This window comes from Phyllobates terribilis, unplaced genomic scaffold (assembly GCF_046119375.1).
Source record: "Phyllobates terribilis strain yellow unplaced genomic scaffold, ASM4611937v1 Scaffold_7__3_contigs__length_470593459, whole genome shotgun sequence".
NCBI classification, from domain to species: domain Eukaryota; kingdom Metazoa; phylum Chordata; class Amphibia; order Anura; family Dendrobatidae; genus Phyllobates; species Phyllobates terribilis.
This window is the reverse complement of record NW_027362767.1, coordinates 327,409,946-327,422,900: the sequence shown is the minus strand read 5'-3', so window position 1 is coordinate 327,422,900 and position 12,955 is coordinate 327,409,946. Positions and strand designations below refer to the sequence as shown.

At 47.1% G+C, this 12,955-nt stretch overlaps 1 protein-coding gene across 1 annotated transcript in view; it reads right to left on the bottom strand.

Annotated features, from left to right (window-relative positions):
• TBC1D8B (TBC1 domain family member 8B) overlaps positions 1–10,712 on the bottom strand; it is a 46,165-nt gene extending 35,453 nt beyond the window's left edge. The window contains exons 1-3 of the mRNA XM_073641195.1: positions 10,427–10,712; positions 3,440–3,550; positions 582–700 (exon numbers count right to left, since the gene is read on the bottom strand). Coding sequence (XP_073497296.1) covers positions 582–700; positions 3,440–3,550; positions 10,427–10,553 — 357 coding nt within the window. The 5' untranslated portion in view covers positions 10,554–10,712. The remainder of the gene's footprint in view (positions 1–581; positions 701–3,439; positions 3,551–10,426) is intronic.
• Between the last annotated feature and the right edge of the window lie 2,243 nt (positions 10,713–12,955).

Genomic DNA, 12,955 nt, shown 5'->3' with positions numbered 1-12,955 from the left:
GCATTCTGCCAGAGGCCCTGAGCTCACTGATTGGCTGCCGATGGCGCTGCAGGCCAATATTAGACACTAAGAGCAGCGGTGGAGACTCAGCAGTGATCCTGAGGACGGTGAGAAAAGCAGTGGGTTTTTTTTGTTTGTTTTTTAAACAAACTGTGCCTGTGGACCAGGTTTTCCTGAGAAGGGACAGCCCAAAAAGGTTGTCCCATTGGAATGGAGGTTGAGAATGGGCACCACTGCTCCATTCATTGTCTATGGGACTGTTGGAAGAAGCAGAAGCTGCACTCGCCTATCTTCTGCATGCTCATAGGCAATGAATGGAGCAGAGGTGCATGTACTCCACCTCCACTGCAGTCAGACTGGGCTCTCTAAAGCCCCCTTCTCAGGATGGCTGGAGTTCCCGGTGGTCCGTCAGTTATTCCCTATCCTATGGATATGTGATACCTTTCCATCTTAGGAATACCCTGCTGATGCCCAGCTTCTCAATCCTAAACTATCCTGTTCTCCACTTACAGACAGGAAGCCTTAGATGGCCTTTTTGATTTTTCCTCACAAAAATACAACTCCTATAAATAAGTACATACCCTAATTTTGCCTTGAACAAAGCTAGTAATGTCATCACTTGAGTCAAATACAGGCAATGTCTTCATGACGTTCTTCTCCAGCCATTGCCAGTGTTTTAATATCTCGTCCCTGCTGGCTCCTAAGAAAACAAACGCGGTTATTGTAACTAAAGATGAAAATGATCACCGCGGTCAGGCAGATTGTGCACGTTCACAGCAACGCTTTGTGCTAGATTTCTCTGTGTGATGCAAAAGAAGCTCCATAGATTATGTGCTGAGAACAGATACGCTGTGAAGTGAACAGCATGCGATAATGAGAAGATTAACACCAGCGTCCCTGCGGCTACACGAGACGACGTCCCAATGGAGCCCACCCACACACCAACAGCGGCTGACAGGTCTCCAATATACACAAGGAACACCGGTATTATAGTGTGGGTGGCTGGAGGGCATGAAGATGACGAAGCCTTGTCACTAAATACCCACAGCTTCCGACACCGCCAAGTACACTTTCACTTTTCAGGCAGCAAAAAGTGTTTTGGCTGGACCAGCTGACTATTATGTATGGCGCCCCCGATAGATGAAATTGGAGAAGAGAAGGATCAAGTAGTAAATTCAAACGCCCGATCTCAGTAGATCTCTGATAACGGCTCACCCCCCCGCTCTCCGTAGAGAGCACATGAGCGCTAAGATAAGCTGAGCTTTCAAGTCTATCGGGCAGACGGGAGAGAAAGCAGGCGGCAAAACGAGCATGTGGTCAACAGTTAAGGCTATGTTCACACAGGTGTTATCTGCAGTCATGGAAGGATAAGGGAAAAATCCAGCAACCACAGAAAAAATAAAAGAAAAAAGAAAACCACATGAAGGAAAGAAAAGACACCGGGTCCACGCGTTTTGAGCCATTAGCTCTTAGTCCTCTGGTCAGAACGAAGATTTTGGAGGAAAAAAGTGCGTCTTATAGTCTGAAAAATACGGTATGTATTTTTCAGACTATAAGAAGCACTTTTTTCCTCCAAAATTTTGGAGGAAAGTGGGGGGTGCATCTTATAGTCTGAACATATGTTCGGCTGTGGCTGTGGGTGGTGGGGGGGAGCGGCAGCGGGGGATAAGCGAGGCACAGTAGGCAGCAGCCCCTGCTGCAGCCCCCACTGTGCCCGCTACTAAAGAAAATGAATATTCACTGCTACCCAAGCCCATGGGCGTGGTGAATATTCATGGTCTCTAATAGCTGGCACGCTGACAGCCAAGCGCAGCAGGAGCCACGCTGCGGCTACAGCGTGCGCGCTATTAGGGAGAATGAATAGTCACTGCACCCCCACACGCAGTCCCGACGTGGGGAGCAGTGACTATTCCGGCACAGCATCTCGCTGTGTGAGGGCGCATGGCAGTTAAGCCATGCGCGGCTCACACAGTGAGGACCCTGAGGAGGCACAGCGGGACACAGCGATGGAGGAGAGAGGATGTGAGTATATTTGTTTATTTTTTTTCTGTGCAGAGCGATGGGGAACATGGGGTGCCATACATACAGGGATGAAGGGCGCCATACATACCAGGAAGAGGGATGAGAGGGGCCATACGTATCGGGATGAGAGGGGCCATACATATACAGATAAAGGATGCCATACATACCAGGAAGAGGGATGAGGGGGGCCATACATACAAGGATGAGGGAGGGGCCATACATACAGGGATGAGGCATGAGGGGTGGCCATACATACAAGGAAGAGGGATGAGGGGGGCCATACATACAAGGATGAGGGGAGCCATACACACCAGGATGAGGAGGGCCATACATACAGAGATGAAGAGTGCCATACATACAGAGATGAAGAGTGCCATACATACGAACGAAGAAGAGGAATGAAGGTACCATACATACCAGGATGGGTGTGAGGGGGGCCATACATACCAGGAAGAGGGATGAGGGGGGCCATGCATATCAGGATGGGGATGAGGTCCACGTATAACAGGAAAGAGGAGGCCATATATACCAGGATGGGGGGTATTAACAGAATTGGGGGACATTACCCCTATAACAGTGTCAGCAGCAGATCCCCTCCTCCTTAACAGGGCATCAGGACTACATTTTTTGCTTAAATTTTTTTTCCATTTTCCTCCTCTAAAACCTAGGTGTCTTATGGTCCGGTGCGTCTTATAGTCCGAAAAATACGGTAATAGCTCAAAATACGTGGACCCGGTGTCTTTTCTTTCCTTCATGTGGTTTTCTTTTTATCCCTGGTTGTTAAGGTAACTAATAAATGTGATGTTTTAATATATAACTTTTTTTATTCTGCGGCTGTTAGATATTTTCCTGATACTTTCATGACTCTCGTTGCCCAGGAACAGGCCTGAAGTTTTCCTTGCCCCGCTGGATCCATATCCATTGAGTTCTTTACACCGGTGAGCTGATGTTGGTTTTCCTTTATTTTGTTAGTGTTTTATAACACCAGAAAAGTGAATGAGATTTCATAAAACTCGTGCACACGCTTATCTTTTTCCTTGCGGTTTTTTAAATCCGCAGAATGTCAATTTTTTTGTCAGCGTTTTTCACACATTGTAACAAATCGGAAAAAAAACAATTAAAAAAGTAGCAAAAGCACATGTATATTACGCAGAGTTTTTCCTGCAGAAAAAGAAAAAAAAACACTGGTAAAACACCAGGTGTGAACATACCCCTGAACATGTGCGGGCACCTTCACACCCGGCTTATCAGTGACCAGGCGCTGTGAAGCTCGCTGATTTAACCTACATTCGCTGTGGAGTCTAATCTAATCTCAAGCTGCTGATTAGCGGACATGTTTCTAGGGCAGGTTAGAAAGTGAGAAGAATACCTGAGCATTAGATTTATGACGGGTCCCAGCCTTCGTTACGTTACTCACCACAAGCGATGGACCAGTACACCTGAGAGTCCGGGGTTTGGTGGAGAATCCTGAATGGGGCCACTTTCGCAGTCGAATCTAAAACTGCATCAAGAGTTCCCACTAGAAGACCTGAAGGGCGATGGAGACAAACAGGAGCATTAAATTCTCTTCAAACCAAAACTAAACCTGCCCTCCTTCCTGGGAAGAATTATAGAGGAGCGACATTTCCGCACCTGTGCATTTTTATTTTATTTTATCTTAACACCTATTTAAAAGTAATGGAGAAAGGCGCAGCAGGGTTACAGCAAGTGAATATTACATTGTGTCTTTATAACGTGACCTTTCAGCTAAATCCTATAGCGCATACATTTGTAAAGGAAGCAAGTGAGCTCGGGTTACTGTAGCCTGCTGAATTATTCATTCACGTCTGCTCGTCTTTCTGTCCCCTGCAGGGTAACAGAGCAAGGAGATCTCCACCTGCTAATATCTACGGCCATTACAGGTGACAACCGAGAATAGGAAATCTAAGCTGGCAGAGATAAGTCGCACTCAGGACTATGGAAAACTTCAGAAGATAAAGTTATAACAGTGCTGACCATTGTTCATATCAACACGGGACCCCATAGCAAAAGTTCTAATTGCTCCTCCACCTTCTTCCTATAAAAAGTTTGCTGGAGTTTGCTTGGTTATATCTCACAATTTACATAAACCGGGAGAGGCAGACGTACACAGTGACTGTGCCCCTACTGAAGCCCCTTAGTGCTCTCACCAATAATACCCCTCTCATGGCTATTATAAAGAATAATGCATTTTTGATCTCAGTAGTAGGGGTGGTTTAAAGCTCTGTTAACCAAATATTTTCAATGTAAAGGAAATGTAATGCGCCCATTTTATTGCAGGGGTGACTAGTTAAAGAGGTTGTCCCCTACTTTTACACTGCTGGCCTATCCTTAGGATAGGTCATCAATGTCTGATTGGCCAGGGTCCGACACCTGGCACCACCGCTGTTATTGATATATATGACCGCCGGCCGGAAGTATTCACTTGCGGAGCTGCTTTGTCTACCTGTAGTGGCCGAGGCTTGGTACTACACAACCGTCACCTATTCAAATCAATAGGAGGCAGATGTGCGAACCCTGTGGCCGCCACTATCAGAAGATGGCCAGCTCCGCAAGTGAGTAGTTCCGGCCAGCAGCCGCCACCGACTTCGGTAACAGCTGATTGGGGGTGGTGCCGGTTGTCGGACCCCGACTGATCAGACATTGCTGGCCTATCCTTAGGATAGGTCATCAATGTACAAGTGGTGGACAACCTCTTTAACATCTGCCCACACCAAGTTTTCCAGAGTAGCATGCTTAGCGGTTCTCTGCCATTGCTAATAGCAGGAGCCCTGCAGATTGGTAGTAGGACTAAAGAAAATCTCAGACTCCCACCATCCATGAAAAGACTGGGTTTTGGTACTAAATGCAGATATGGAAGTGCATGTACTCTTCTTCTGCACTGAACTGGATTTATGGAAGCCTATGAGCGGGAGCATTTGTAGGTTTTCATGACTCATTTATCTGAATGGAGCACAATTGTGCTTAACGGGAATCTGTCAGCAGGATTTCACCCCCCCTATACTATTTACATGTACATGTAGCTCTTCCTGAGACCAGTCCAGCAATATTTTTACTCTCCCAGTCCATTAATGCATTGCTGAGAAATCAGTGTTTGAATTTTTGAGACGGTGAAAAAAAAAGCTAAAAATCTATTAATATTTTATGACCCAATATGTGTAACAGCTCATTTTCCTGTATGTGGATGAGGTCGGCTGCAGATCCCTGGACAGCCGGGTTGTAATGAGGGGAGATTTACAAGGCGGCACAGCAGTACACTAGTGTTGTATCCCTGTCACTCTCAGGATCGGTAGGGGCTCAGAGGTGGCCCAAAGGATGGCATATCCCAGCGACATGACATTCGTTATATAGGAGAAGCCCTCTACAGTGGCTATAAAGCAGGCTCCTGATTTCCCGTGTGGTGCTGTCATTTACTCAGAGCAGAATATGTTATTTACTGTATGACTCATGTTAGGAAACGATGAAGAAATGCCAGTGCAAAAGCTGGCGAGCTGGTGCCGACATCTGCCAAATCACGTTACTTCCCCACTGTTTCAGCAGCTTTGCAGACACAACATTGCCAGACTGTGTCTCCAATATCAGCCCCCCCGAATCCATCAATAACAACAAGAGCGCCCGCTCTGCCAAGTGAGAAAGCAATACAGTAGTGAAGCACTTAAAGACCAGATAGCTGCCAATACCAGGACTTCCCTCTAAGATCACAGCAGGTATTGATCGCTGAACGGATCCCGGTGATTTCTACGCTGCATAATGACTTACCGTTACTGTACCAACAAGGCTGGAGCCCAGTGTCCCCATAATGTCAGCCATAACCTCAACCTCTGACCTGTACAGTAATAAGGGCCCATGGCCAGGACATTGCAGTTTGTGCGTTCTGGTCCGTAGTAAAGCGCAGCAGACAGGGACCATAATCTGCTACTGGGAAATACATCTGTACCAGCCCTATGTGACCTCTGGGCACTCACATACAACAGGCAAGGCAGAAAAGCACAGCTGTGATCTAGACATGGACGGGAACGTGGGAGAAGAGACGCCTCAGTGTGTCACTGGCTAATGAAAAGCCGGATCCTTCATATGGGAGACACTGACAAATGCTTCATATAGCTTTTTACATGTATGGGGTAAGGAAATTGGTGCTAATTAATTCGGTAGCAGCATTTTTTTTTTAAACAAAATATGCTTTACTCACCTTCCCCAGGTCCAGAGTTGAGTCATGTCAACAGCATTGGAGTCAGTAACTTAGCTCGATGACTCTACCCAAATTGACAGCATGAGCCACTGAGCTCATTATTGACGTCAACGCTGGACCTGGGGATGGTGAGTAAAGCCCATTAACAAACTGCAGACGGGGACAGGGGTTCTCCAAAACTGGAAAACTCCTTTAATGACCGGCCAACTATTTTCATTTTTGCCTCTTCACAATTCAGCAATTTCAACATTTTTTTTTACTCATGGGGCTGTATAATTAGATTTATACTATTTTTTTTTTTGCACCAATTGGATGCACAAATATATCACTAAACAAACTTCGGCCCGCATAGTAGATCATGTGGGTAAAGGGTCTAAAGGGGAAATTAAGCCCCCATCACCACAGAAAAGTGCCTACTCAAAATCAGATATATAAATAGGAGGACAATTGAGTATAATGGCATAAGAAACTTTATTATATAAATATTTCATTTAAAATTAGTGCATCACATCAACAATATGAAATCTTAATACAGACTAGGACATGCGGACAGATAGTCCCTTGTTTTCTTGTTGTTTGCAGACCTCTACAGAGGGCTGATCCCAGGGGTCATAGGGAGTGCTCATACACAGACAGAGAAATGGACATATAATCAGATAGCCTAGAATCACTAGTGCTAAGTAATGGAGCCCACTCTGACACAAACTCAATATTGTATCTCCCAGTATAGGAGAGCCCAAGGCTGAGAGGAACCGCACAGGGACAGGACAATGGCACAGGAAGGCCTCGACGCGCGTTTCACTGGTGATTACCCTTAGCTTTTTCAAGAGGCCTCTCTCACTCACTACTGGGTGAGTGAGATACAATATTGAGTTTGTGTCAGAGTGGGCTCCATTACTTAGCACTAGTGATTCTAGGCTATCTGATTATATGTCCATTTCTCTGTCTCTGTATGAGCACTCCCTATGACCCCTGGGATCAGCCCTCTGTAGAGGTCTGCAAACAACAAGAAAACAAGGGACTATCTGTCCGCATGTCCTAGTCTGTATTCAGATTTCATATTGTTGATGTGATGCAGTAATTTTAAATGAAATATTTATATAATAAAGTTTCTTATGCCATTATACTCAATTGTCCTCCTATTTATACAAATATATCACTGTATAATTTTATTTTATTTTTAATGCAAATATAGAAAAGCAAATGTTGTCATCATTTTTTCTAAATGACCTGCTGAATTAATTTGTCAGGTTATTACAGTGATGTGTAGATGGTTTGGTTTTATGTATTAATTGTGTAATAAAATGCGTTTTTATATGAAATAATAATTTTTTGTTGGGCAGGGCACTTCTAAAGTTTCTTTCTGTAAGGGCAGATGCAGACGGCCGTATATGCTCTCATCCAAGAGAACCGGTCCAAGTATGTAAATGACACTGGTCAGAGCGCAGTCAGAGCGCGGTATGATTCTCTTGAATGAAGGGAAGATGGAAAAAAAAAATGTCTCCATCTTTTCCATTCTGTGAGGCTGCAGAAATTGGACTACACTCAGATGCCGTCCGAGTGCAGTCCAATGTTTTCCATTGACATATTGACTTGCATGGCCGAGTGCAATCCAAATATTAGATCATACTCAGGCATGCAACAATATTTTCCTTGGACTGGCTCTGTCCTGTACTGGGGCTTTAAAGAGAACTTGTCATTGGATTCCCGCTGACCGCACCAGCAGCATGAAGTTTGGCTGTGTGACTGCAGCCAGGTAATGTTTTACTCTGAAATGCTATAGGGTTTAGGTGTACACATAGAGTGTAAAGCCAGCCACTCTCCATTTGGTTGAGGTGTCTATCTCATGTGTATACGCGACCTGTCAATCAACTTCAGCAGAGTAGGTATCAGGGGCCGCAATCACGCAGCCAGGCCCTGATTCATGTTGCACGTGGTGCAAGCTGCATGAATCTAATGACAGATTCCCTTTGCTTTTTCAGGAATTGTTTAAAGAGCAATTAAAAAGGATGGGAAAATTATATTTTTTCCTCTAAAATGTTGCAAACATCCTAACAGACCACCATAGCTTGTAGACATTGCAGCCATTATGTGGCCTTGGATTGCCATGGTGACCATCTGGACCACACAATCGCGGTCTCTGGGTGCCGATAGAATTAAAGAGGGGACCCTGTCTTTTTGTTAACCATCTAAATGCCACCGTTATTACTGACAGCAGCATCTAAAGTTGTTAAATGGTTATGATGGCTGCCAATAGCGATCCTGGCCAAATCAGCTGCGCGTCTGCCACAGTATACAGCTGACACCTGCTGGAGGATGCTATTCTCTTATTTCTAAGGTCAGTAAAAAGGTGCATTTAAGGTCATTAATAGGATAAGAAGCAGAGCCAAAAATATTCAATTTAAAAAAAAAAATGCTATTTTTAATAATATATTGTCAGGGAAGGAGAGCACCACAAATAATGAAGTTGTGGGGACCTAGTGTGATTTTTAGAAATCTCAATCACTTCTACATTGAAAGAAAAATAAATAAATAAATAAAAATGTTACAAACTGAAACCCTCTGCTGTATTGACAACACAAACACATAATGCTCAATACTAGTGACGCTGGCTGTGACAATAGTTGCAGTCCATTAACTATTTACAAGCCCTTCCAGCAACAGTCACAGCCATTACTCATCGTGTCCTTCGTCTTCTCCATTTTATTCCATCGAGCTCAGTTCCAAATATGAATCAAAAGATTAATGATGTTAATAAGCAGCTGCGGTTCCCATCAGTTATAAATCAGGTAAGCATTCACAGCCGTCTGATGGCAGATCAGCCTGAGAGGAGGGGAGGACCGGTCCCCTCTCCGGCCATATCAGGTTTACTAAATACTTGTATTCCACCCCACAAAAAAACAAAACAACCATCTTCTCTCATTTCTCATAAATGTCTGAGTGCAGGGAGTCCTGCCGATGGGACCCCACTGATCAAGAGAACAGGGGTCCCAACTCTCCATTTCTTTTCACTTTACAACCACAGTGAGGATTCGCTTGAGTGAAAAGAAAATGAAGCACTCTGCATCCAGTCCTGCACGGCCGCCGCCAGAACCCCAGTCCCATGCCAAGCACCAAGAAGAAAACCTAGAAGAAAGGGAAGCGTGCTACTTATTCCCACAGATTCCACGCCGTTATATCCTGGAGATCCACAGAACATCAGACCGTGCAGCCGCCGCAGAAATCCAGGACTCAACCACAGATTTCGCCTATGGATGTTGTAGTAAATAAGTTTCATCATCATACAGGAGGAAATCAAACATTCCATAAAGAGGTGACGCTGCCTCCAGAGATGGCCCCAGAAGGCCGCAGAATTGTGAATACAGCTCTGGGGTGTCTCTCAGATCCAGATAAGGACTGCAGCTTTCACCTAGGATAATGCTGCATATGGTGTCTGAGGGGCCATGGCCACCAGCTGTGGAAACAGGCAGTCATTCTGTCACACGTAGGTTCTGCAACCGCACAGTCCTATCACGTGAACTGCTCATCCCACGGGAGGAATGTGTGGGGTAAGAAGCTCGCCCTGCTACCTTATCAGTACAGTGGTTTGCAACTTGTGGCGCCCCTGCTGTTGTGAAACTACAACTCCCAGAATGCCCTAATAGCAGCATCCTGATGTGAAACTACAACTCCCAGCATGCCCTGCACACTGTTGTGAAACTAAACACCCAGTATGCACTGCTCACTTGTGAAACTACAACTCCCAGCATGCCCAAAATAGCAGCATTCTGATGTGAAACTTCAACTCCCTGTTGGGAAACTACTATCCCCAGAATGCCCTGCACACTGCTGTAGAACTACTGTTTCCAGCATGCCCTGCACACTGCTGTAGAACTACTGTCCCCAGCATGGCCTGCACACTGTTGTAGAACTACTGTCCCCAGCATGCCCTGCACACTGCTGTAGAACTACTGTCCCCAGCATGCCCTGCACACTGTTGTAGAACTACTGTCCCCAGCATGCCCTGCACACTGCTGTAGAACTACTATTCCCAGCACACCCTGATAGCTACAGGCTGCTGACAATCTGTCTTCGGGCATGCTGGGCGTTGTAGTTGTGGGCTGTGTGTGCAGTGCCGCAGCATTTGCCCGTCATCACACCACACATTGGCAGGCACTGTGCAGGGTCCCCGTGGTCCTGCAGCCGCCGGTCATGTACCTGTCAGTCCCCCGCCTTCCTCTCCATAGCCCCTTCTCCTCTGCAGCACGAAGTACGGGTTGGAGCGCTCCGTCACCCACAGCTTCAGGGCGTTCTTCAGAAGCACTTCCTCCGGTCTCAGCCACATCTTGTCGGTACCGGTGTCACATCTTCCTCCCCATCCTGGGCTCCGCAGACACGTAAGCAACGAACCTGCCAAGACACAAGAGCCCGGAGCAGGCGACGGGAGTTGTAGTTCTCAGGGCGGCTGTGGAGAAAGGAAGCAGGGCGTGACCAAGACTACAAGTCCCAGAATGCACCACGCCTGCCTGGAGCCTGAGGGGACGACTGGGCTTGGAGGAGAGAAGGGGAATGACTGTATGGACCCGCGGACGGCTGTGTCTGGTGGTCCTGGCTGTCCAGGGGTCACAGACACTGTTGCGGTTGGGCTTCTGTAGTGTAGCATTCACTGCTCTTTTCAGAGGTCACCTTTCAGCAAGGTGACACGGTTGTCCATAGCAACCTATCAGGATTCATGTTCTCAGTAAAGTTTAGAAAATGAAAACTGAGCTCTGATTGGACAATATCAGGACGTGCAAAAGGGGTCTTCCAACTTTTACTCATGATGAGATCCTGATTGGCAGGGACCACACATCCAACTGCGGGCAAACAATGGCCCCTAGTGCTAAAACTGTCAGTATTCACGTAAGAAGCGCAGTATTTCTCATTAGCGGGCGTCATTGTGCCCCATAGGGTTGTCACGTCAATAATGTGTGACTTGTATATGGTAACTTCAGAATAATCTGTGGCGCCCCTGAGGGTTCAGTCGCCACAGAGGTACTGCACCTCACCCAGAGGTGTGGTGTCTCCCTTCTCTCAGGTAAGGAGGGAGTGCTGCCCGGAACCCCAACACCTGCATCCAACACTACACTGCTCCAGGCCGGCTGGAAGGGCAAGATGCACTGTGTTCCTGCTGAGCCCTGTCCCTGGATGGAGTGGGGGGAACCAAAGAGAAGGGGAACCAGTAGTGGGTGTGGGTGGAGGATGTAAGGGTATACAGACTTCAGGCTGAGGACTGTGAGCAGCCAAGAACTGATCTTGTATATAGTTTGCACTTCTTAAAGTGCCCTCTATTGGTTTTATATTTGCAACCGCAGACCTCAGAACAAAAACCCGTTTGGCGGGGCCAAAGACGTGGTCCAGCACCAGGATCACTTAAGCCCTGCAGCCACGCCCAGGGCCTACGTTGAGGGTTTTCAGACGGATCCCTCATGCTGCTTGATTTGCACCTTTACCAGTGAGATGGACACCCTGTTTGGGATCTTACTGCAAGTTGTTAGAGAAAACGTGTATATGCCAGTGAAAAATGTTATATTGTTATTGATAATGATAACCTGTAACGTTCAAGTAATGTGCCTCCCATAAAGGGAAGAAAAAGTTTAATAATCTTCTAAGCGAATGCATTCTAAATATTTTTGTATGTCTAAAATACCATGTTTTTGCTCAGTTCCAGCCCGCGGACGTGCTGTGTTTTACCAGGGAGGAGTGTGGTGCCCCTGAGGGTTCAGTAGCCACAGAGGTACTGCACCTCACCCAGAGGTGTGGTGTCTCCTTCTCTCAGGTAAGGAGGGAGTGCTGCCCGGAACCCCAACACCCGCATTCAACACTACACTACTCCAGGCCTGCTGGAAGGGCAAGATGCAATGTGTTCCTGCTGAGCACTGTCCCTGGATGGAGTGGGGGGAACCAAAGAGAGGGGGAACCAGTAGTGGGTGTGGGTGGAGGATGTAGAGTAGGGAAGCACCATTGTAGGAGGTATATAAAGGGAAGCCATCTTAGGGAGTGAGTTCTGTTGAGTCAGTGAGAAGCAAGGAGAGGAGGGGAGCAGAGTCTCTTCAGGAGCTCTGCTCCATGTGTGAGGCCTAGTAATAGAGGCCCAGGAGGGGAGCAGAGGAGAAAGGCTCAGTTTCAGAGAAGGGATCCCAGGGGGTACGGTGAGTGCAGGACGCCCCTAATCTGCCAGGTGTCAGCGGGATCAGGCAGCAGGAAGGGAACCGGTCCCTGGACCAGCCGTGTTACTCCAGGTCTCGGCTGGAAAAACCGGAGGCTTCTGCACTTCCATGATGCAGTCGCCACAGTCTCACCCTAGTCAACGTGAAGGGCATCAAGCAGGTTTGGGAACTCCAGGTTGCCCAGAGGGACTTCAGAGCACCCGATCGGGACTGTGTGTGGGAAGCGCAGGGCAGGAGAGAGAAGACCCAGAGCGAGAAGTCGGTCTATAAGGAACATAAAGAAAGCTGGGTTCCGTCAAGCGCTCCTGATATATTTGAGAAAGTGCTGAACCCCTGGTCTGGTGGACGCAGTGCGGCGCGGAGGCTGACACCCGTACAGTGTACCTGAGAACCTTGAACAAGAACTGTGAGTAAAACTCGGATGACTGCACTGCACTGCCTCTGTCAGTTATTTCCGCTGCGCCATCTCTCCTGCACCACAAGTCGCAGCATCACCACCATTTGCACCTACACTGCCCCGGGGGCCCTCTCCGCCTGT